This window comes from Penicillium chermesinum (genome assembly GCF_028974085.1).
Source record: "Penicillium chermesinum strain IBT 19713 chromosome Unknown utg000003l:1.0-5111272.0:1.0-5115320.0, whole genome shotgun sequence".
Classification (NCBI taxonomy): Eukaryota; Fungi; Ascomycota; class Eurotiomycetes; order Eurotiales; family Aspergillaceae; genus Penicillium; species Penicillium chermesinum.
The window spans coordinates 569797-592631 of NW_026695313.1; the positions used below are offsets into that span (position 1 = coordinate 569797).

At 49.5% G+C, this 22835-nt stretch overlaps 10 protein-coding genes across 10 annotated transcripts; 4 read left to right on the forward strand and 6 right to left on the reverse strand.

Moving 5' to 3' along the window:
* Window positions 1-421: 421 nt before the first annotated feature.
* N7468_003109 (uncharacterized protein) lies at window positions 422-2106 on the forward strand (the record flags this gene model as incomplete). The annotated part of the gene is made up of 2 exons (XM_058472406.1): window positions 422-623; window positions 686-2106. The coding sequence occupies 2 exons, from the start codon at window positions 422-424 to the stop codon at window positions 2104-2106; spliced, it is 1623 nt and encodes a 540-aa protein (XP_058331409.1).
* A 273-nt stretch (window positions 2107-2379) lies between these two features.
* Window positions 2380-3159, reverse strand: N7468_003110 (uncharacterized protein; the record flags this gene model as incomplete). Its single annotated transcript, XM_058472407.1, has 3 exons — window positions 2380-3013; window positions 3065-3080; window positions 3129-3159. 3 exons carry the CDS (start codon window positions 3157-3159, stop codon window positions 2380-2382), a joined length of 681 nt encoding a protein of 226 aa, XP_058331410.1.
* A 627-nt stretch (window positions 3160-3786) lies between these two features.
* N7468_003111 (uncharacterized protein) lies at window positions 3787-4062 on the reverse strand (the record flags this gene model as incomplete). Its single annotated transcript, XM_058472408.1, has 1 exon — window positions 3787-4062. One exon carries the CDS (start codon window positions 4060-4062, stop codon window positions 3787-3789), a length of 276 nt encoding a protein of 91 aa, XP_058331411.1.
* A 1183-nt stretch (window positions 4063-5245) lies between these two features.
* N7468_003112 (translation initiation factor eIF5) lies at window positions 5246-6505 on the forward strand (the record flags this gene model as incomplete). The annotated part of the gene is made up of 1 exon (XM_058472409.1): window positions 5246-6505. The coding sequence occupies one exon, from the start codon at window positions 5246-5248 to the stop codon at window positions 6503-6505; it is 1260 nt and encodes a 419-aa protein (XP_058331412.1).
* A 295-nt stretch (window positions 6506-6800) lies between these two features.
* Window positions 6801-8384, reverse strand: N7468_003113 (Armadillo-like helical; the record flags this gene model as incomplete). Its single annotated transcript, XM_058472410.1, has 1 exon — window positions 6801-8384. The coding sequence occupies one exon, from the start codon at window positions 8382-8384 to the stop codon at window positions 6801-6803; it is 1584 nt and encodes a 527-aa protein (XP_058331413.1).
* A 65-nt stretch (window positions 8385-8449) lies between these two features.
* Window positions 8450-10311, reverse strand: N7468_003114 (Armadillo-like helical; the record flags this gene model as incomplete). Its single annotated transcript, XM_058472411.1, has 2 exons — window positions 8450-10228; window positions 10279-10311. The coding sequence occupies 2 exons, from the start codon at window positions 10309-10311 to the stop codon at window positions 8450-8452; spliced, it is 1812 nt and encodes a 603-aa protein (XP_058331414.1).
* Window positions 10312-10878: 567 nt separating this feature from the next.
* On the forward strand, window positions 10879-13698 carry N7468_003115 (DNA ligase (ATP) CDC9; the record flags this gene model as incomplete). Its single annotated transcript, XM_058472412.1, has 6 exons — window positions 10879-10946; window positions 11014-11306; window positions 11402-12061; window positions 12129-12811; window positions 12868-13098; window positions 13153-13698. The coding sequence occupies 6 exons, from the start codon at window positions 10879-10881 to the stop codon at window positions 13696-13698; spliced, it is 2481 nt and encodes an 826-aa protein (XP_058331415.1).
* Window positions 13699-17771: 4073 nt separating this feature from the next.
* N7468_003116 (uncharacterized protein) lies at window positions 17772-18795 on the reverse strand (the record flags this gene model as incomplete). The annotated part of the gene is made up of 2 exons (XM_058472413.1): window positions 17772-18734; window positions 18760-18795. The coding sequence occupies 2 exons, from the start codon at window positions 18793-18795 to the stop codon at window positions 17772-17774; spliced, it is 999 nt and encodes a 332-aa protein (XP_058331416.1).
* Window positions 18796-20233: 1438 nt separating this feature from the next.
* On the reverse strand, window positions 20234-21504 carry mvd1 (diphosphomevalonate decarboxylase MVD1; the record flags this gene model as incomplete). Its single annotated transcript, XM_058472414.1, has 3 exons — window positions 20234-21107; window positions 21173-21361; window positions 21434-21504. 3 exons carry the CDS (start codon window positions 21502-21504, stop codon window positions 20234-20236), a joined length of 1134 nt encoding a protein of 377 aa, XP_058331417.1.
* A 219-nt stretch (window positions 21505-21723) lies between these two features.
* N7468_003118 (cytochrome c1 heme lyase CYT2) lies at window positions 21724-22576 on the forward strand (the record flags this gene model as incomplete). Its single annotated transcript, XM_058472415.1, is given in 2 exon segments — window positions 21724-22413; window positions 22433-22576. 2 exon segments carry the CDS (start codon window positions 21724-21726, stop codon window positions 22574-22576), a joined length of 834 nt encoding a protein of 277 aa, XP_058331418.1.
* Between the last annotated feature and the right edge of the window lie 259 nt (window positions 22577-22835).

Genomic DNA, 22835 nt, shown 5'->3' on the forward strand with positions numbered 1-22835 from the left:
TTCCTCACCTCTGCCGCCACGCCTCATTCCTTGGCTTCCCGTGCCTATACCTCGTGTCGAGCTCCATCTACAACACCGCGACCAGCTCGACCAGCGCCTTCACACTCCCTTGAGTCACTGCGAATCCCCTGCTCCATACCATCGAATTAATACATTCCCCGTGACGGCTTAGATTTACCCGCGTCGCGATTCGCGTGGTCTTCAAATCCGAGACTTTACCAGCGAATGCCTGAACCACAACAACAGAACCCTGTAACACGCAGCTAGGTGGACGGCCCCGTGGGCCGTCACACATACGAAGGAGGAAGGAGAACAAAGGTGGATCGGTGCTGGTCACTGAGGGTGTTGCGTGGTTGCCTTAGTTCAATAACCGGAAGGATCCTGGGATAACTCCGATTACCCATCCACCAACGCGGTGGCGATGGATACCCAGTTTCCCTTCGCTTCTCGTGACGAACTCTGGAACATAATAGAGCAGTTGAAGGAGGTCCGGATTGCTCAAGTCCAACAATCAGAGCGCATCGTGAGATTGGAACGCCGCAAAGACGAGGATGCAAGGCTGAAGAACGTTTGGGGTCCCCTGTCGCCTTTCCAGACCTCGGTAGTGGGCTCTGTCGCTCCAGGCATGTTGTTCCTTTACCGGAGCTTCCTAGCACAATGAACTGACCATTTTTTCCAATAAAAGACCCCGTCTTCTACTCCCCTCCCGACGCTTTCAAGGGCTTCGACCAGGGCCAACCGAATGGGATGGCTTCATCCGGAATTGGCCTTGACGGCGACGAGGAGCCACGGCGGGGAGCCTCACGGGCTAACAGCGTTCGTTTCGATGAGAGTGCGATACACGGATACTATGGCCAGGCCAGCCGTTCCAGTACCGACCTTCCGCTGCGGACTGGAAGTGGAATGGGCGGTCTTCCCCTCTCTGAACGATCATTATCCCATCGGTCAGACGGTCGACTGAGCTCTTCCGGCCAGTCCCTCCACTCTGCGCGTACTAACAGCCTGAGACTTGATACGACTAGTCGCCTGATGGGTTCTTTCAGCGATTCGCCCATAACCCCTCCTCCTGGGCTATTCTTACTTGGGCCGGTGCCTTGTATCATTCGCTGCTGGTTAACAGCGAATTATTCCAATGATACACTCCTCTACGCTGCAGTGTGCTCTGGCTCCTACGGTTCAATCGTGGGTGAATCCATGATCCGGAAGCTTGGACTGGAAGATTCCATTTTCGAAGAAGAGAATCAACAATTCATTCGACTCCGCGTCTGGCTTCCTGAAGCGAGTGTTCATCTTTCGTCCTCACAAAGCGGTATCCCCGAGCAACAGCTCCCGACCTTGACCATCCGGTTTATGGTGCGCCAATCTGATGCGTCGGACGAGTCTATCCAGATCATAATGGGGAGCGACGTTCTTCGCTCACATAACGCCGACATTCTCTTATCGAAAGACAAGATCCTCATGGTAGATGATGACCGAAATCGCATTTCTATCCCCTTGGTACGCCCCGAAAGGGATTCTGTCTTCAAATCTCTTTCCACCGTCTCCAACGGATCTCGCCACTCTTTGCAATCGAGACCTGAGGTGGAAAAGGACATTGTTGGCGTTATTGGGCCGCCCAAGAAACCACACCAGTCGGCGTCTGGACCTGCTTCAGAACACGTGTCTACAGGTGATGCATTCGAGACCAAAAAGAATATCTTCCCTGATGCCCCCACAACGACTATTACGACTACCGAATCGCCATCTACTGTGAACGCCAGTGACGCCCATTCCACGGCCTCTCAACCAGAAGCTGCCAGTGTCTGGGGCTCTTGGCGCCGAAGCTCTAAGCCGGATCCAAATACCAATGCTAGCAAACCTGCTCCGAGCCGCACGATGAAAGTTCTTCGGCCCACTAAGCCATCTTCCCGTACTGCATCTTCCACCTCCACACCAGTCACTCCTAGCGCAGATCAAAATGATACCCAAAACGGCTCTTCAGGTGGTGTTCGCCGATCATCTGATGATAACTCTGCCACGTCCGCAGCAAACCCTGTCGGGGGCGCCTCGGCATTTGGGTGGCTGACTTCTGTCTCGACCGCTCAAAAGGCTATGGGCTCCAAATGATATGGCCACTTCGTGCTTTTGCCTTTGATTCTTTTACTACTTCCAACGATACTCTCCAATGCGCCCATACGATTTGTCTGCGTGGTTCAGTGTTTCTCTCAGTTGGGGAAAACACATTTCTAGTTAACTTTAGCGCAATGCCTAGGTAGATCATGATGATGACAATGGCAAAATCAAAAGAAATCCTCTTCACGAACGGACAGAATAGTCCTGAGCCATATTCGTAAAATGTAGACGACCTAACCAGTAGACTATATAGTAGCATAGCAAGATCTAGATCTTCGAAAATACCCCCAAAGCCGCCTTCGTCTCCTCCTTTGTCTCCTTGATCAGCCCACTCACGGTTCTAAACGACCCGTGCTCCGCATCTCCCAGGATCTCGAACAGAATACTCTCACTAGAAGTTACAATTGCTCCGGCATCACGCAGCCGGGCAAGGGCAATGCCTCTCTCTTCAGCATTCATACTACTCACCCCATCAACAAGGAGATAGACCCTATGGCCTCTGGCCAGTAAATCAAGGGTCGTCTGCGCCACACAGATATGGGTCTCAATGCCAACGATAATGATATCAAGTCGCTCCCCTCGCCCTTGGGAAGAAGCGCGTCGATTTCCGGCGTGACCATCGAGAATAGGGTCTTGTCGACGTCGGCCCGGATATGCGAGCCCTGCAGATGGGTCTGGAGTTCTGGGACCGTGTTTCCGAGCTTTGCGCGGCTTTGGGTCGTTACAAAGACGGGCAATTGGAGCGTGGAGGCAGCGCGGAGCATCTTCTCTGACGTGGAGACCCTGGTGTGGAGGAAAGTCAATGGGCTTGTTGATTGGCCACAAAGAGGAGGAGGGGTTTTTGTACAGTTTTGAGAATTCGAAAATGCCATTGCGGAATTTCTCCTGGATGTCGCAGATGCTGATTTGGTCGGTTAGGGCGGTTGGGTTGGTGCCGTTGAGTTACACTTACAACAGGGCAGGGTTTCCTAGGTTTGGGTTAGTTTGGGCAATTCAATGAATGAAGGATTCCTCACTGATTCGAATTGTATGCGCGAGAGCAGCCATTATGGAGATGTATTTAATTGGAAGAGGGGAGCTGGAAGGAGGTTGAGGTTCAAGTTTAAGGTTGCGGCGGGCGGGGGAGTCGGAGGAGAGAATGGAGTGCGGGGGAACGGAAGTATAAACGAAGGCCTCGAAGACCTAATAATCTCGATGTCAAAATCATACTAGTAGTACGAATAGGAACTTGAAAAAGGATGAATTGTATTATTGGGGATTGGATACGTTTCTATCTGTCTACGAGACGAATGATATGGGACTGCTCAGCAGTACCTTTCGAGCCTGGCCTCTTGCGGGCTTCGCCAGTAACACCGCTACTAGCATTGGTAACTTCAGGACAGGTGATAGCCGAAGATCTAGTGATTAATCGGAAGACCTTGCCCAGGTGCTCTATAGATCGCAAGCCGTATACTGGCTGGACTAGCGCAGGCTTGGAGAACGCATTATTCAAGCTTCAAATATTCTATCTCCGTGTTACTGGTAAAATATCTGGGCGCCTGAACCAGTAGGGCTGTAAGGCTGTAGGTCTGTAGGTCCCTAGTCCGAATTTGAACGCAAATTATTATCCTTCAATTGTGGCTTGAGAAGAATCTTTAGCTCACTGGTGCCTAGAGTGGCTATTCCGAGTCATCTCTAAATGTCAATACCGCTTGCTGCCTGGGCCCATGCGGCCGTGAGGACGGATTCGGACTTGGCGAGTTGCTGAGGTAAAATCCTAGAGATGAAGGATTTCAGGCACAGTGGAGAGGACACGAGGGCAACTGGCTTCGGAGCAGGGTGATCCTCGACTGGCTTTGGTGGGGCTTGGGACGATTCGAAATAATTTACCTCATCCCGCAGAGTAGCCGCATCATCACTATGCAGGAAAACCCTGCCAATTTCCCGGGTTTGGTTTCCTGCATTTAGCATGGGCCGTAAAAAATGCAGTATGCGGCTGCCTTGGTCACGTTGCATTGCCTCTTATCATGTGTTACAATAGTTTCCGAGATCCCGGGCAAGTTGATTACTAGTAAGTTTGTTGTGTTTCTCGATATAGTAAGTAGTATGGAAATTTCCGGATGCTGTCTACGTGGGTTAGTGCTTGGAACAGACTAGATGATTTACCTACGAAGAATCTAGAATATGAAAGGGGAGCAATATCTGAATCGAAAGAGAAACCTGCTGCAAAGACACGACATTTTAGTGGCCTTTGCTAATGGGGGGATTCGGCCTATTTTGCTAGACTGCCACTATATGCAGCCATGCAGGCCTTCCAGATCGCGGGAAGTAACTTTTGCCACGGTGAGAAGCATCTCCGGGCAAATATGACTGCAATTGTCACTGCTCAGTTGAGTGGTCCGCAGGGAGTTCTTCTGTGACCTGCGGACCTTCCTGTCTGCATAACACTTGGGTCCATTTTCTCCGGGGCGAAAGACCGTCTCATCCGCGGAGCCATCACTAAGTCCGAGTGGGACCACGTGCCCGCTTAGGTCAGCCGGGCCGGCGGCCATAAAATCCTCTTTTCTGTTTCTTCCTTCCCCTCCATCACCACCGCTTTCAGTTCGAATCGTGAAAGCCTCTTGATCCCACTGCGTTAGCTGTCTCGATACAGTTCGCGCTAGCTCACCCCATCGATCACTTCGGTATCGCCATCATCACTCTACTCAGCTCTTCATTCCCGGGTTTCCGGCCTTTGACTCGGATTCCCTTAAGAACAACCTCGGTCGTTCTCGTCCCCAAGAGAAAGCCGTTCAAGAAGCTATCCGCCGACTTGTTCATGTATTCGTCCTCCGTGCAAAATTTCGAACACCATCTGCCGCTCAAGCTGCAATCGTTTCGCGAGTCGAAACCTTGTAGTAAACATCTTCGCTCTTGTGGCTGAATAGCTGCCCTTGAATCCCCCATTTACCTCTGTGAATGACTCGTGATATTTCACGCTGTGCACTTAACAGATATCCCTTCTGAAAATCCTCAAAAAATCAAGTCCACAAGGAAAACCACGCATGTCTTGTTCCGTCGACAATATTCCGGTCAAGATTCCCGCCCGCTACCTATTCCGCAAGCCCACCGTTCCGTTCGCCTGAGCAATCGTTAAAAACCCCAAACCGTCATCATGACCACCGTTAATATCCGCCGGGATGTCACTGATCCCTTCTACCGCTACAAAATGGAGCGCCTCCAGTCCAAGATCGAGGGCAAAGGCAACGGTATTAAGACCGTCATTGTCAACCTCAACTCTGTCGCTGGATCTCTGAGCCGGCCTCCTGCATACCTCATCAAGTACTTTGGCTTCGAGATTGGCGCCCAAGCCAATGCCAAGCCAACTGATGAGCGTTGGATTATCAACGGTGCCCACGATGCCAACAAGCTGCAAGACTATCTCGACGGGTTCATCTCCAAATTTGTGCTGTGCAAGAAGTGCAAGAACCCCGAGACCGACGTCATCATCGGCGGTGACAAAATCACTTTGGATTGCAAGGCCTGTGGCCAACGCTCCGATGTCGACCCTCGCCTGAAGCTGAGCACCTTTATTGTTCGCAACAACCCCAAGGGTGGTAAGAAGGAGAAGAAAGACAAGAAAGCCCGCCGCGAAGAAAAGAACAAGCTGGCCAATGGCGAGGACGGCAGCCCGGGCGAAAGCAACGGGTCCGAGCAGGGCGAAGACGAGGACGAGGCCCTTGCGGCCGGCAGTGATGACGAGCTCACCAAGCGCATCAAGTCCCAGGCTAAGGAGATCGCCGTCGAGAAAGAAATCAAGGACGATGAATGGGCCGTCGACGTTTCTGAGGAAGCTGTCAAGGCTCGCGCCCAAGAGCTGCCTTCGGACTTGAAGAAGTCCCTCGTCCTCGAGGATGTCGATGACGACGAGGCTGATGGCCCTTCGTCTTACGAGCAGCTCGGTAGCTGGATTGTGGATACCGCTAATGAGAAGGGCGGCGTGACCAAGGTCTCGGACATTGATATCTACAAGAAGGCTAAGGAATTCGGCATCGAGACGAAGCATAAGACGGTCGCCGTTCTTGCCCAGAGCATCTTCGACGATAAGATTGTCAAGCAGATCGAGGACCGTGCCCCTCTGCTCAAGAAGCTGATCACTTCCGAGCGGCACGAGAAGGCCTTCCTGGGTGGAACTGAGCGCTTTGTCGGTCAGGATCGCCCTGCTTTGATGGCTCAAATCCCTGCCATTCTCCTTGGCTACTACCAGAACGACCTTGTCTCGGAAGAGACTCTCAAGAGCTGGGGTGCCAAGGCCAGCAAGAAGTACGTTGACATCTCGACCTCCAAGAAGGTTCGCAAGGCCGCCCAGCCCTTCCTGGAGTGGCTGGAGAATGCGGAGAGCGAGGATGACAGCGACGAGGAAGAAAGCGAGTAGTTGTCTAACTGACTTCCTACGCTTATTCTCAAGCAGTCACTTGCTTTAGAAATTGCTTTTTCGCCTCCGTACTTTGTTTTTTTCTTTTTTTCTTGGGTTCCACTAGTTTAGTTGTCTCTTTTCTCTTTACTTGATAAACCCACGGGAGACTCGCTTGCAAGGGTCTCCCTTGGCTTAGAGAGTATCTAGTTTAGCTCACCAATTGCCACTCCTTTGACTACATCAAAACCTACATCCAGTCTTCATAGGATAACCAGTAAAATCCGTCATACTTTTTATGCATCATATGCTCCATCTAGAATGCTACCTCTGCAAATCGTAACACCTCACCCCCAATTTCCAAACTCACAGCATCCATGCGCTTCGGAACATGTCTTTCATTGCGCAGAGCATGCCTTTGCTGCATGAATATAAACCATGTCAAGTCCGAATTCCATGTCTCCATAGCCTGAATTGCCCCATCAACCTCCGCAAGCATACTCCTCTGCTCATCGCCCGCAACCTCAGGCCTAGAAAAATAATAATCAGGCCCAACAAACAGCGCAATCCACGCTCCCAGCATCTCACAAATCCGATCCCCCGTCTCCAGCGGCAGACGCACGCGCGTAAGAACAGTCAAGAACAGCGAGATGAGCGCCCGCCACAGCGCATGGTGGGGCGTAAAAGCCCTCGGTCCTGCACCTCCCGCCGTCGGAGAGAGCGCAAGAGAAGACGTGAGCACCAGATTCGAGGCAGTGTTGGGCTCGAGCTCAACGGGCTGGATAGGAGACCGGGCCGTCGGGCGAGACTGTTGCCGTGCGCGCGCTTGTCGCTCGTTGGCGGCTTCGGCGTCTGCGCGCACTTGCGTCCAGGCGCGGTTGTAGAGGCGCTCCCAGCGGGGGAACTCGGGGTCGACGCGCGAGGCCATGAAGTCGCCTGCTCCTTTGCACATGGCTTCGATTGCTTGGCAGGCGGTTGTTATTACGAAGGTTTCTTCTTGGAAGGCGTGTGGGTCGGGTCGAGTTGATTTGTTGGAGGTTGGGATGGATCGGGTCATTAAGCTGCTTGAGGAAGGTGTGTCGTCGCCTAGAGAGGTTGGGAAGACAATTCTTGACGCGACAGCTGGCCATAGGTCATTTATTAAAGGAAGGAAACTGTTTTCATTTTGTGAGAGAGTTGGGAGGATGTTAATGAGGATGCCGAGGAGGGAGCGTCGAAGATAGGGTGATGGTGATGAGAGGTGGGAGGGGATGGATTTGACAATGTGTATGAGGAGAGAATGAGTCTTGCTGAGCGGCTTCTCGGTGTCTTCGGGCTCTTTGGGAGGAGGCAGAGGTTCGTCAGAGTCTGCTTGATTTAGGAGCTCTTCAATGGTTTCTGGCTCGGCGGGTGGTTTTTCGTAGGTCTCAGACCAGGGCTTCTGGGGATGCGGGATCTTCTCGTCTATATTCGCTTCCTCTTCGGTGTGCTTGGCTCGTTGAGCCTTGCGGCTGGCGATTTCGGCAGCTAAAGTTGAAACTGATAGCCGCTCATACTGGCCTTTGCGGTGGTCATGAGGCCCGTTCTCGCGTCCATCATCAATGGTTAAGAGGGATTGCTTTTTGGAACCCTCTTCCACAATAGCTGCCAGCGTTTTGAAGAGCATCTCCACTAGTTTTGGGTAGCCGTGATAGAGGTCAATTATCCCAAAGATAGAATCGATCACATCGTCCAAATAAGGAATCAAATTGGCACCACAGAGTTTCACCATCATGAAAAGGACTTGAGGTGGGTATGGGGAAACATTGAACGTATTGAGCTTGAGGGAAACAGAGTTCACCAGGTAATCGGCATTCTCAATTATCATAGTACTTGTATCAGGATAGTTGCACGCCTTGGTCAAAATGTTCAAGCACGTCATAGCATGTCGCTGGAGAGCTGCATTACTGGATGCCAGTAGCTGTAACGTGGGATATAGAGCTTCCATCAACTCTGGCGAAACGCCTCGCCTAATTGCTGAGCCTGGAGCGCGACTGCTTCCAAGGAAAGTGCAAGAGTACGCCAGTCGCCAGAGCCGTCTGGTGGCAAATCAGTCAAGATGACTAGAGAGTTGTAGTAGAGTTCTTCGATCATCGCTCGGCGATTAGCCTGCAACATTGACTGATCCACCTGGTCGTCGGCAAGAAAGTCATCGAAGAAAGAAGCGGAGCTTGACTGTGCCCGAAGGGATGTCAGTGCAAGCCAGAATGGGCCTACAGTAGCTTCGTCAGAGACGGCATGCACTCTGTTCATGATCAAACGCGTAATATCATTCCCCGAGTCTGACGCATTTAGTTTCACAATCATTGATCGTAGGTCACTCAATGTCTTCCCTTGGCTTCTATGCTCTAGAAGCACTGGAGGAAACTCGAGCGCTTTGGGTTCTGAAATAATCACGTCCAGATTTGAGTCAGAAACCGCGGTAGATGCCACAAGCTGTTGGCTGGATGTGCTGAGTTTTACGACGGCACCAACGCTATCGCACAACCCTGATGCCAAGTTGCTTGATAGTACTGATGAACCAGGTTGTACTTGAGTCAGGATTTGAAATGCCGTTGCAATTTGGCGGATAGCCCATTGCTTCGCCGTTTCGTCGTTGTTTTGCATAATTCGGGGGAAGGAAGTCAGCCATCCATGCAATGACTCCTTGAGGACATCCACGACGACCGAGTATGTAGTCGTGAGGTGCATAATCGCCTTGTATGCATCGTTCGAAGTTTCTTCTTCTTTATCAGCTAGAACGACAGCAGTCTCAATCATCAAAGGAAGAGCTTCGTGCAGTGTAGATTGGCAGTCCTCAATGACCATGACACAAAGGTCGAGTAGTGCTAGTTGTACTTCTTGGCGTTGATGCCGCCGTATCTGAATGACATTGGCGAGTGCTAGCTTGACCTGGGTTGTTGTTGCCTTGAGCCAAGACGCATCTAGAGTGGGTCGCTCGGATTGTGGAAGAGTCGGGTCTGCCTTCTTAGTCCCGACAGCTGCTTTATCGCTTATAACAGTTCGTATAAGACGTGTCATTGTTTGCAGACAACTTTCGACCAACTTGTAAGACCGTCGGACCTGCGTTGATGGCTTTATGACTTTGACCAAGGCGGAGACTGTGCGAGGCATAATACTAGCCAAGACCACACGGTCTGAGATCCGGTTATAGAGAGAGTGGAGGGCCCTCGCAGCTGCTAAGCACAATGCATCAGAATGCTCATCCACGAGACCCTCCAACAGGATGTAAACAGTTTGATCTACAATTGTTGCAGTACCGATCTCGTGGTATATGGTCTTCTCTGCCACTGAGCCTTCAAGCACATCGAATATTGCACGCAGACAATCGAACCCGGCAAGAGAAAGCTCCTCAACCACCTGAGGTCTGAGAGGCTCGCCATTAGCCTTGTTCGGGGATCCTCCCACAATCAGTGTAAGCAGGATGATCAGCTGCTTTCCCATCGCTGGGGCCAGTTTACGGCCATAGCCATCTTCCACGAGGATGCGAAGTGACTTTATTGCAAGTTCTAGACATCTGGCCGGCAGCCGTTTTGTCTCGTTAAAGATATGTGAAAGCGGGAAGAAAGCATATTCCGCCATCTTTTCGTCCAGGGCATGCTTCCTGGAGAGGTCTTCAAGAACCCGGTAAACCGGCTCGGCAGCTCGAATCACATCATCTGCAGATGCGTTGTTTCCTCGAAATGCCAGTCCAGCGGCACTGAGCTCCACGCATGGTGCACGCAGCTTTCTCAAATGGTTAGCATAGGCTTTTTACTGTGATTGGCACTGCATACCTGTTTGAATGATTCCTGGCGCACATTCTCCATGGTTGTGGGAGTCTTAAATGGTGCTTTGAATACACATGGGCTCTAGACAATAGCAGGATATCCCTCTTCCCATATTAGAATATCAGAAGCATCTCCAATAAGAATTGCCGGTGCATCATGGCGGGATGACAGCAGTGCCTCTTTCTGCCAGGCGAACCAAGGCGGAGAGGCAAATATCGCCCAATGAGGAAATATGTCGATTATGTCATGCCGTCGCGTCGCGTGGAGATTCTTATCGCATCGCGAATGTTGCCTGGAGCTAGACGAAAATTGCTAGTGCTGGCTGCGTTGCCTGATTGCGCCTGTGGCATTTAAGTAGAAGCTGGAATCCTATTTAGGATCAGATATACCACAGATTTCGCGCCTATGAGTGCATTGCGGCCGTCAGTGCGAGCATCTTTCACGCGTACCAAGCACGTCTACGCCTGGGAAATCCCTCGATCTTTGTTCTGTGCTGTCCCAATTGCATTCCATCCGAACTGTGGCGAGAACAGACTTGTACGCACATCTTCACAGTCCTTGACTTGTCGTTTTGTCGCAACCTTGCGGCCTTTATCTCCACGCATCATGGCGGATGACAAGACCTCAAAGCAAGCTACCCTGGGGTACGTTCGCGATTCCCAGTTGACCCTCGGGTGTGTGTTCATTGCCTCCGGGCACGCACTCAATTAGGCCCACGCTAATAGTAATTTCGTTTGTTAGGCGCTTTTTTGGCTCTAATGCCAATCCTCCCCAGGCACCCAAGAAGCAGACTACACTCGCATTCGGCGGAAAGAAAAAGAAAACAAATGATACACCCAATGAGCCCGAAAATGCTTCTGCTGCTCAGGAAACAGAAGATGTGGAGATGAAGACAGAGACAGAAATTCCACAGCCTGATGCCAGCGAGTCGGAGTCGACCAGTGGCTTTAAGCGTGACAAGGCTGATGCGGCAGAAGAGAGCGATGCTTCTGATGTTCAGCCGGCTCCAAAGCGCCGTCGAAAGGCCTCTAAGGGTGATTCTTCCCCCCTGTCAAGAAGAGTCCCCAATCACCTAAGAAGCCTCAGCCAACTCCTAAAATCAAAAGTCCCCCAAAATCAGCTAAAACAGCCGCTGTTGAGGAAAGTCCGGCCGAAGTTGATATTTCTGACGTGGAGGTTGCGGAAGAAGACACGGCTTCAGAAAGCGATTCAGAGACCAAGCCAGAAGTCAAAAAGAAGCAAATGGAGAAGGTCCAGGCTACATTGAAATCGAGCGGCAAAGATGCATACCCCGACTGGAAAGCCGGCGACCCAGTGCCGTACGCTGCGCTGTGTACCACCTTTTCGCTCATTGAAATGACCAGCAAACGATTGACTATCATTGCACTTTGTTCGCAATTCCTCCAGCAGGTCCTGCGCTTGAGCCCCGACGACCTTCTTCCAACAGTCCAACTAATGATCTGCAAGCTGGCTGCGGATTACACGGGCATCGAACTGGGTATTGGGGAGTCCTTGATCATGAAAGCCATCGGCGAGAGTACTGGCCGCAGTCTGGCGGTGATCCGAACCGATCAGCACGAGATTGGTGACTTGGGTCTAGTGGCAGCCAAAAGTCGATCGAACCAGCCCACCATGTTCAAGCCCAAAGCCCTCACTGTGAGGGGTGTCCACGAGGGTTTACTGGGTATTGCAAAGGTCTCGGGCCATGGATCTCAGGACAAGAAGATTTCCGGGATCAAGAAGCTACTCTCGGCGGCAGATGCCGAGGCAGCTGGCAAGGGTGGCAAGGGTATCGATATCACCAAGGACAAGGGGGGGCCCTAGTGAGGCCAAGTTCATTGTCCGATTTCTGGAAGGAAAGCTGCGACTTGGCCTTGCAGAGAAGACTCTCCTTGTGGCGTTGGCCCAGGCAGTTGTCTGCCACGAGGCTGCCGTTGCTGGGGAGAAGGCGCCTTCCGCGGAGAAAATGGCCGAAGGAGAGACTGTTCTCAAGACCGTATTCAGTGAGCTACCCTCATACGAAGAGATTATTCCCGCCATGATCAAGCATGGGATTTTCAACCTGGGCGATCACTGCAAGCTTCAGCCGGGAGTTCCTCTTAAGCCCATGCTTGCAAAGCCAACCAAGTCGATTACGGAAGTCCTGGACCGGTTTGAAGGCAAGGACTTTACCTGCGAGTACAAGTACGATGGCGAGAGGGCCCAGATTCATTTTGTTGCCCCCAGCGCAGTTCAAAATTTCCCAGCATCTACCCAAACATTACAGAAAGAAAGCAAGGGTCTGGCTTCTATCTTTTCCCGAAACTCGGAAGACTTGTCTAAGAAGTATCCCGATATTCTGGGCAAGTTGGATACTTGGGTCAAGGACGGCGTGACCAGTTTTGTTCTGGACTGCGAGACTGTGGCTTGGGACACGGTCAACAAGAAGGTCCTTCCTTTCCAGCAGTTGATGACCCGAAAGAAGAAGGATGTCAAGGCAGAGGACGTGAAGGTCAAGGTTTGCGTGTTTGCTTTTGATCTTTTGTTTTTCAATGGCGAGGTAAAGTTGTGCAAGTCCTTCGATTTTGATCTATTTTCGCTAATGACTCTGTACAGCCGTGTGTCAAGAAATCGCTGCGAGAGCGCCGAGAACTGCTCCATGAGTGCTTTCAGCCGGTGGAAGGCGAGTTCCAGTTCGCGCAATACGGAAATACTAATGAGCTCGACGAGATTCAAGTCTTGCTTGACGAGAGCGTTAAAGCTTCTTGCGAGGGCCTCATGGTAAAGATGTTAGACACGTCAGAGAGTGGCTATGAGCCCAGCAAACGAAGTCGAAACTGGCTCAAGGTATGAATTCACAGAATCACTCAGTTTGTACTCACGTTCTGACCTCCCAAACAGGTTAAGAAGGATTATCTCGCCGGAGTGGGCGACTCCCTGGATCTTGTGGTTCTCGGTGCTTATTACGGCCGTGGCAAGCGTACTTCAGTATACGGAGCATTCCTGCTGGCTGCGTTCAATCCCAACAACGAGACGTACGAGACCATTTGCAACATCGGCACTGGCTTCTCAGAAGCAGTGCTCGAAGAACTACACAAAGTCCTCTCCCCTATGGTTATCGACCGACCCAAGCCATTTTACGCGCATTCAAGCGTCCCTAAAGACCAGCCTGACGTGTGGTTCGAGCCCCGACTTGTTTGGGAGGTCAAGACAGCGGATTTGACTCTCAGCCCTCGGTACAAGGCTGCCGCAGATGAGTTTAATGGAACCGCTGGTGAAGGAAAGGGCGTTTCTCTTCGCTTCCCCCGGTACATCAAAGCTCGTGATGATAAAAAGCCCGAGCAGGCTACCACTACTCGCGCCGTTGCTGAAATGTACCGCAAACAAGAAGCTGTCGCGAAGGAGAATGCCGGCAAGAAGGGGGTCGACGATGATTTTGAATATTAGTCTGCAGGCATTAGAAAAGCTACTCTCCAAGGTTTTTCACCTATGAGTCTACATACTAGTAGCGGACTGTTTGAAACCTATTGTAAATATCTTCCTCCGCGACTTGGCATGGGATTCAGTCAGATTTTCGAGAATAAAGTCGGCGCTGTCCCGTTTCGGGGATAGCGCATCAAATAGCCTTGAGCACCGCGAAACGGTATGAGGTAGGGCTTCGAACCTCCTGTGTATGCTTAACGGTAGCATTCATGCGACGCGATAACTACAACACTTTTCAAGGAAAGACTGACGGTGTGCTCTACGAATGAGTAAGGAGCGAAACGAATCGCTAGGAGAGAGCATCAGAGAGCTCCGGGAAAACATGCTTATTAAAGCCCATGGGCTTGGATGGGCAAGCTGGCTTCATGCATGCTGGCGAGTACAAGTCTAGCATACCGCTATGTCGACAAGGATGACTCCCAAAATGACCCTATTCGCAAACTCATTGACACTTGCTTTGATGTCAAGTTTCTGGGAGTTCCGCACACCCAAGGCCGCGAAACCCTGGTATTTGTACAGGAGGTAGTAAGAAGCCGCCTTAATAATATCAGAATGTGTGCTTCCAGATTACCTGATGATGGTCAGGAACAGAGTTGGCTAGATTGGATTTGCCAGGCCTTCCATTCTTTTTTCCAAAAATTTGAGTTGCCACCTCAAACCAATTGGACAAGTTCCCTTTCCTAAGACCCATTTTATACACTCCGAATATTGCTTACAACATGTTGACCAACGCCTGTACTCTACCGGCCTTAAATTGTAGAATAGTTACTGCTATAGGGATCGTTGTATCTAAGTGACTATCCATATGTGTTTCCTGTGGGCGGTTAACGCGATGGATAGAGCCGACTCGCGGGTTGATAAGATATTGTAGACAGCAATGCATCCATACACCCTGATAACTCCCCATGAGTACTAGATTACAGAAAATTAAAGAGCAAAACAGAGAAAGATTGCTGATTGCACTTCCGAGGTCACATTCTCGGTTATCGGCTCATTATTTGTTGAGTCTACGCAATTTTTTATACCAAGCTCTAAATAGTTTAGCTCATTTCAGGGAAATCGCACATGACAGTGGATATATAACGCTGAACGCTTCGGAGAGACGGAGAGACGTGTCCGCAAGTACTATTGGGCTAAAGGAAGGGCCTAGCCAGATATCCTTCGGCATCTTCTGTATCTAGATATCTTTCGACCCATCTATTGACCGGTCTTTGTACTCGTCTTTCCATATAACTCAGGAAATATCTCTTGATTTAACAAAATTCATGAACGACGTAATCTTCAATCATATCAAACTTTTCAAATTCAGTGAACTCTGAGGCCCTTTCTTTATCACTACCTGAAAGAGAATACATGAAGAACATGAAATGGAGATTTTGGAATTTGCCCCGCTTTTGTTTATCTTATTTTCTTTTGAACCGGATCTCAGTCTACTAATCATACAGATTTTACAATTTAGATCCGACATATTTAGGATCACAGCCCAAATCCATTCCATGCTATCCCTTGTTATCAACCTCTTGTTCTATATCGACATTAAGACTTCCCTCTTGAGCAATGTCTCCTTCATGCCCAGTTTTGGCTCGTCCAGTCCTTAATATGAGCAAAAATGAAACTCTCACGACACCGGATGTCCTTCACCAGCCAATGGTCGAACAGTGCCATTATAGGCCTGTATTTTAGTTGCTTTCCTCTGCAGGCAGCAATCGTTGCCTTCACAGAAGCACAATGTAGATACGTCTTTTAGCACGAGTCAAGGCTGAGATTGAACGCCCTGTCACAGCGGTGAACCCTGGCCGGTCAACGATAACGAGATCCAGGACAACTATATCCGCTTTATGGCTCTAGTAACAATCCACGGTGCCAACTTTTACCTTTTAGCTCCGAGGTCAAGCTTTTCTGTATGCAGTTTCACCATTGCGTTTTGGTGAAGCCTTTCTTGAGCCAGGTAGAAGGTTAAGATGCAGATATCGCAGTACTGAGCAGATGTGTATAAAATTCAGCGGTCATGGGGCACATTGTTGGCCGATCCGCATCATAAAGGGCTTGCCAAATTACCCCTAATATCGTCCAGTTCATGATGGGAGTGTACAGCGATAGTCTTAATGCTGACTTCTTCCTTAAGCTCGATTCTCAGAGCGCAAAGCCATGTTGTAGCCAGGTCGTTCTTGTAAGTAGGATTGTTGATAGGTCCGGCAGAACGATTGCACGACCTTCGTTGGAGACAGCCTCAGGAAAAGTCTTTCCCAGCAGATCTGTGTTCTCTGATAAAATGAGTTTTTAAGTTCAATCTGAGGAGGAGCCTTCCAGGGTAGGTAAATTGAGGATGTTTGTAACTTACTGGTGAGTGGGGAGAGGTGGAAGAAGAGAGTGGTGGTAAGCACCCACGGGAAACTTGTATCGGGAAAGGGGATAGCAAGTGATATCTGAACGAAATAAAACAATGGGAGTGGAAAGGTGAGGAGTGAATAAGTTAGAGAGAGAGGCAGTGACAAACGGTGGTTGAGGATAGGGAGGAAGATATAATTCAAATCAGATGCGCAGGGGCAGAGACAGACTTGGAAGCCGAAACAACGCGCAGGCAGAAGTAAAGGGAATTCTCAGACAGAAGGGAAATGCAGATATAGAATCTAAATAGAAGATGAGAGGGAGTGTTCAAAATGTGACAGTGTAAACAAACCGGCGTGGGCCACTTAGAGGAAAGCCAAAAAAAGTGCTGTTAAGTTATAGGAATCCCTAGGAGAAGTGTGACCTGGGCTTCTAAGGGAACGAGGCTGAGAGGAATGGGGAGGAGCTGGGCCCTGGCCTGTGACAACTACCACGTGTTGGGTTTTATAATTATTCATGGTGATTGCCGTTATATCCGTGCCCTTCGCTACGCTGCGACCCCCCCACTCGCTTCCGCTCGTGGGTGCACCACGCTTTCTTCACCAACCACGCTTTTATCACCAATTTTTATCACACCACGCAATTGGCTATCTCAACCACCCAACATGTCTAAATCGTCCAATTTTAGCGAAGATCAAATGGTTAAGGCCGTCGCATTCGCTATAGCCGAAAAAAAACCGAATATCTCGAAAATTGCACGTGAATTCGACGTATCTCGTGAAACCCTCAATTCACGCATCAAAAAGGCTAAATCGTCTCCTACTCCAAAGGATTCGCATCGGAACAATCTCCGTGCGTTCCAGGAGAAGGCCTTGATCAACTGGATCGTGAAAATGCATAGTTTGAATCTTTCTCCTACTGCTGTAGTTATAGAAGCGTGGGCAAATCAAGCGCTTTCCCGAGCTAGTTAAGAAAAATCGATTAGCAAGAAAAAGATCAAATTAATCAACTAAACTAGTAATAAATAACTAATAATCTAAATAAAATAACTCTCCAGTCTCTTCTGCTTCCCTTGCATTATTAATAGATCTTTGAATACTCTCCTGAGTGCATTGAATTGGTTTGAAACCATACGCTTTCTCGAGTTGTTTATCAAGTTTCCTTTTTTCAGCTATATTTTCCTTCTCTTTTCTTTGTCGAATTGAACAATTTGCATCACGAGACTGTAGGATACCATCTTGGCTAAGTGGTTTAACCTGTCGTTTAGTATAAACACGACGTTGGGGGGCTTGTGCAGCCCGAACACGTCGAAGTGAATCTTGTGTCATCGCAAGCTCCTCGAGTTTATCCAACTGATGTTTGAAGTTTTTAGCGATATTTTGCTGGGTTTTTTCCGAATTTTCTTTTATATCTCTGATAATTTTTGCCTGATTTCGTTCGAGCGTTTTAATAGTAGTTGGAGGGCTATTTTCCACGCTAGAAGATAGAAATTCCGGAGATGGTGTATGTATATCTGGTATCTGAAGTTCCGGGATATCGACATCAGGAATAACCATCTGATTTGATAAATTGGCCACGATTTGTTCACCATTAACTGGATAAATTCCACGTTCTTTGAAAGATGTGTGAATAATTCGTGTGTTGAAGGCCTTTTTGCGAATTGGACCAATAATCCGGAGAAAATCAGCTTTTCTGTACGGTCGGCCTTCCTAGAATGATAACTCATTATTCATAAGCCGAAATTGTTGTTTATAATTCAAAAATGGCTTTCCATCAAGTGGTTGATAGATATGAGTCGAATGTGGTAAAAATGCAAATGGAATAATCGAATTTTGTTCACATTTTTGAAGGAATTCAAGGGTAAGATGTGCACCATGACCATCGAATAAAAGATACCGTTTTTCACCACTTTTTAACCGGTCGGAAGTAGCAGTAGCAGCGATAAAATGATCTAGCCAAGCAAGGGCTAATTCATCAGTTATCCAACCATTTTGCGATATTGCAGCAGCGGAATTGAGTGGAAGATTATCGCTACCATCAAACCACGCTTCCATGAAGTTACCCGTGCTTTTAAAGATAAACAACGGATCCATTAACCATCCATCGGCTGCAATGCATTCAACTGCAGTAATATTTTCGCCTCGTTCAGATTCAGCCAAATTAGGACAAGATGACGAAGATCCAATAACGTTTCGAGATCGACCTTGACCAGGTTGGAAACCGCATTCGTCGAAGTTGTAAACTAGCCGTGCAGGAACATCTCGGAGGAGAAATTCAAGCTGATCGTACCAATGAGCAAGAAAACCAGCATCTTCCGCTTGAATTCGTTTCAATTCTTTGGTTTTCTGTTTTACTGGTGCTAGTTGTAGATGTTTTGGAAGGCGTTCGATAAAACGATAGGCCCACATCTTGCTAACCTGTTTTTCTTGACCAGCTCGGGAAAGCGCTTGATTTGCCCACGCTTCTATAACTGCAGCAGTAGGAGGAAGATTCCAACTATGCATTTTCACGATCCAGTTGATCAAGGCCTTCTCCTGGAACGCACGGAGATTGTTCCGATGCGAATCCTTTGGAGTAGGAGACGATTTAGCCTTTTTGATGCGTGAATTGAGGGTTTCACGAGATACGTCGAATTCACGTGCAATTTTCGAGATATTCGGTTTTTTTTTCGGCTATAGCGAATGCGACGGCCTTAACCATTTGATCTTCGCTAAAATTGGACGATTTAGACATGTTGGGTGGTTGAGATAGCCAATTGCGTGGTGTGATAAAAATTGGTGATAAAAGCGTGGTTGGTGAAGAAAGCGTGGTGCACCCACGAGCGGAAGCGAGTGGGGGGGGTCGCAGCGTAGCGAAGGGCACGGATACACTGTATACTAGCCTGCGATTTCGATCGCGATTGGCTCGCTTCTTAGCATGTCAGGCCCCACTTCGTACACTAGCGGGAGTTCTGCGCACGGACCCCCTACCCCGGACATATAGTCAGTCACTTTCTCCTACCTTTCCTCTTCTTCTTCTTTTCTTTTTCAGCGCTCTTTGCCAACTGGCTTAGATCAAGTGTAGTATCTGTTCTTTTCAGTTTAATCACTGAAAGTGTTCTCTGGAACACCCTGATTATCCCTATTTTTGGAACCCGCGGCCGGCCTCTGTGCTTGCGCATGCCAGCCGCACAGTGTCATTGGGCTTACACTATCCCCTCTCGACGCGAACACCTTTTTTTCATCAACTGTGTCGGCTTGTCCGGCCGCTTGGAGAAGAACTGGAGCATGCACAGGAGTGGGACATGTGTTGTTGACGTCTGTGACAAAGAACTTGAGGCTGTTACTGAAACAGCAGCTAATGTAGTTGCTGGCCTTGAAAATGATTGGCTTTCACGTGGCTATTCTAGAACATATAAATAAACAAGTGCAGTACGAGATGGTCCTTATATGGTTGTTACTGTTACTCAGCTCTGCCACCTGTTACTGTCTTAGTATTGAGAGGTCTCGTTCAAACTATGGGAAGTGGGAAGCTAGGATGGGGGATTTCTGGAAGGAGGTTAGATTGTTGTTGTAGTTACTCTCTCCCTAGTCCCATTATCTCGACTATAGGCGCCATTGCCCCTCCACTCCGCCAACTCTTTGCTCCCGTTGACCACGGTGACTAAATACCTTCACTGCTTATGTATCTATAGAAGCAATACTATTCCAGATACTCTATAATTACTTTAGGGATAGCAAAGATGCTACGACTTTTCTCAAGCTACGTGTTCGACAGGGGCAAACTATTGATCTTTAGGCATTCCTGAGGTTTATTGGTGAGTAAACGAGGTAAACGATCGAGATTATGCATTTATTCTCCATTGTACTTATAAAGAAAACCTTGTTATGAGGCTCAGAGTACCATCTATACCGATGGACGACTGCCAGTAAAATACCAGTAATCTACTAGGACGAGTTGGTCAAAGTCTTGACAATGAGCAATGGTCCCCAGAGGCCATCTATGATGCGAATTATGTTCTAGATATTCTGAAATATAAAACAAGACGGGACTCAACAACAGACATCGAAATCATCATTCGTAAGGAAGGTGTGATTATCCTTAGAGGGATCGGGGGTATTTGATCATTGGATTTGGCAAGGCGACGTTCACTTTACTTTGATGTGTGGGGTTTCCTTATTTGCTGATGATCTCACCAGACTCTGAGACGAGGTGGTCCTCGACAGAGATGGGTCCTTCTCCCACTTCCGGTCAGGATGACACGGCTCACGCCATTCTTCAAGACGTCAAGAACACGCGAATCAATCTTGTCGAGAGCGACACCAGGCGCAGTGACATTGGCCAATCTTTCATAGAAGGCGCCTTCCCAGCCGATAGTGTTGGCACCCAGAATAGCCTTGACGGTTCCAGCGACCAGCTCTGAGTCCTTCTCCTCGTAGTAGATCACAGCATTTGGGCCAGCATCGAAGGTGTACGCAGCAACAGTCTTGCCAACAGCAGTGTTAATGTCATGAACGAGGCGGACGGCAGCACGGGAAACATCGTTCATGTAGAAAATTGGGGGCCAAGAATCGAGGCAAGTAGCGTGGAAAGTGTTGGAGTCACGCATGGTGATCTCTGCGAACTTGGGAAAGTCGCGCGCTTGGATAGCGGCCTCGATGGCGCTCATACGCTCCGGCACAACGGATTGGGCACGAGTGGCAAACAGGTCTGAGGTGTTCACAGTAGTTTGCATACCCTCGGTACTGGGCACATCCTTCTTTTCGGCGCTAACAACGAGGACCAGAGCCCGCATCTCGGGCCAATGAGAAGCAGGGGCGACTTCCTCTGCGAGGCTGTCGCTGCCATCCGCAAGTTCACCGGTGCGCCATGCGACATATCCCCCCATCAGCGATCGACACGCGGAGCCAGATCCCTGTCGGGCGATGCGACTGAGCTCATTCGGTGATTGAGGAAGCTGGTAAAGATCAGCCACCGCTCGGACGAGCGCAGCGAACCCAGCAGCGGAGCTAGCAAGGCCAGCGGCAGTGGGGAAGTTGTTTTCGGAGACGATACGGAGGGGGAAGCTGGACAGCTTAGGAGGGAGGAATCGGCATCTTCAAGAGCCTTTCGGAGAGCGCGCAGGTTGGACAAGCAAGCTAGGGTTCGCTTGGAGGATTGAATGTCCTGTGGCTTGCCATTCAAGTTCAGGGTATCCTCGGCGGGGTAGATCGAGGAGCAAGAGGCGGTGGTGAGGGTACGAAGCGAGCGTTGTGAGAGGGTCACAGAGAGCGATGAGTTGGTTGGGAGGTTGAGAGTAGTATCACGCTTTCCCCAGTACCTGCGATTTGGCCTGGTTAGAATATAGGGGGGGGTTTAAATTAGACAATTGGGAGGGGCATGTCAAACGCACTTGATAACAGCAATGTTGACAGGGGCGGTCGTGGTGGCCCGATAGACAGACTGACTGGACGTAGCGGCCATTGTGGGGTCAATAAATCAAAATATCAAGGCCAAAGAGCAAGATTCCCGATCAGACGGAGTGTTTTGAAACTCCTAACGCTATAGGGGCGAGCGATCTTGGGCTGTTTAGTCTCTGGAGGCGGTGAAGAATAAATTGTCCACCTTATTTTAGCGTAGCTCCACATGCGATTTCCAATCATCTCATCTCCTCGAATTCCAACAACTTGTCACTCAACATCAATGGGGGCTGGTGCGAGCACTCCGGTTGCAGAGCCACCTGCGGCGACTTGTCCAGTGGACCACAAGACCCGTGAGGTCTGGCTACAACAACATGGCAACGCGCCGCATCCTCCGTCTCCCTCCGAAGCCGCTCAAGATGGAAAATCACCAGCAAAGATGCAACGGCCTTTATCAACAGATCGAGAAGTGAGCAGCATCCCACGGGCTGGAGATAATGGGCCACCGAGAGCTTGTCCACAATCGAATAGCGAAAGCCCATCACCATATGCTGCGTCGCACGGTTGCCCGTCCAATGCCGAAACCGAAACCGGGCGCGACGAAGCCACAGGCAACTGGATCTATCCCTCGGAGAAGCAATTCTTCGAGGCATTGATGCGCAAAGGCAACACACCCGGGTCTACATCCTCCGCTTCGGAGCTCGCAACATCAGTTGCTTCGATCATCCCCATTCATAATGCCGTCAATGAACGCGCCTGGCAGCAAATTCTAGAATGGGAGCGCAACGCTCCTTCAGAAGACCCAGGGAGCAAGAAATGTGGAGGGCCCAAACTATATTCTTTCCGTGGACTCGGTGTCGAACCTCAATTTCTGAGCCCTCGAGCGCGGCTCAATGGCTGGCTCGGTTACCAACGGCCCTTCGATCGCCACGACTGGGTCGTTGAACGCTGTGGCGGAGAGCACGTTGAATACGTTATTGACTTCTACCAAGGAAAAGCCGGGGGGGACCAGCACTCAGCCTGGTCTCACTGGCAACGCTGGACCAGGCAAACTCAGTTTCTACCTGGATGTCCGGCCAAAACTCAACAGTTATGAAGGCTGGAGGATGCGTTTCAACCGTTTTACTGGTCTATGATTCTCTTGTTCCCACTGTATAATCTCATGTATAAAGAAACCTGTACGATATTGCTGAAGATGGATAGACAAACAGGGGATCAATATTCTCCATTCCAAATACTCCCAGATCCAGTAAAAATAAACATTGATTGAGTCGGTTTGGAAGGAGAGCGAAGAAGAGCAGGCTTGTATTATGCATGAGGGATATCGTGCGTAGGCGTAACAAAACAAAAGACATGAGAAGAAACCCGCCAAGAATTGGATGAAGCATAGAGGCG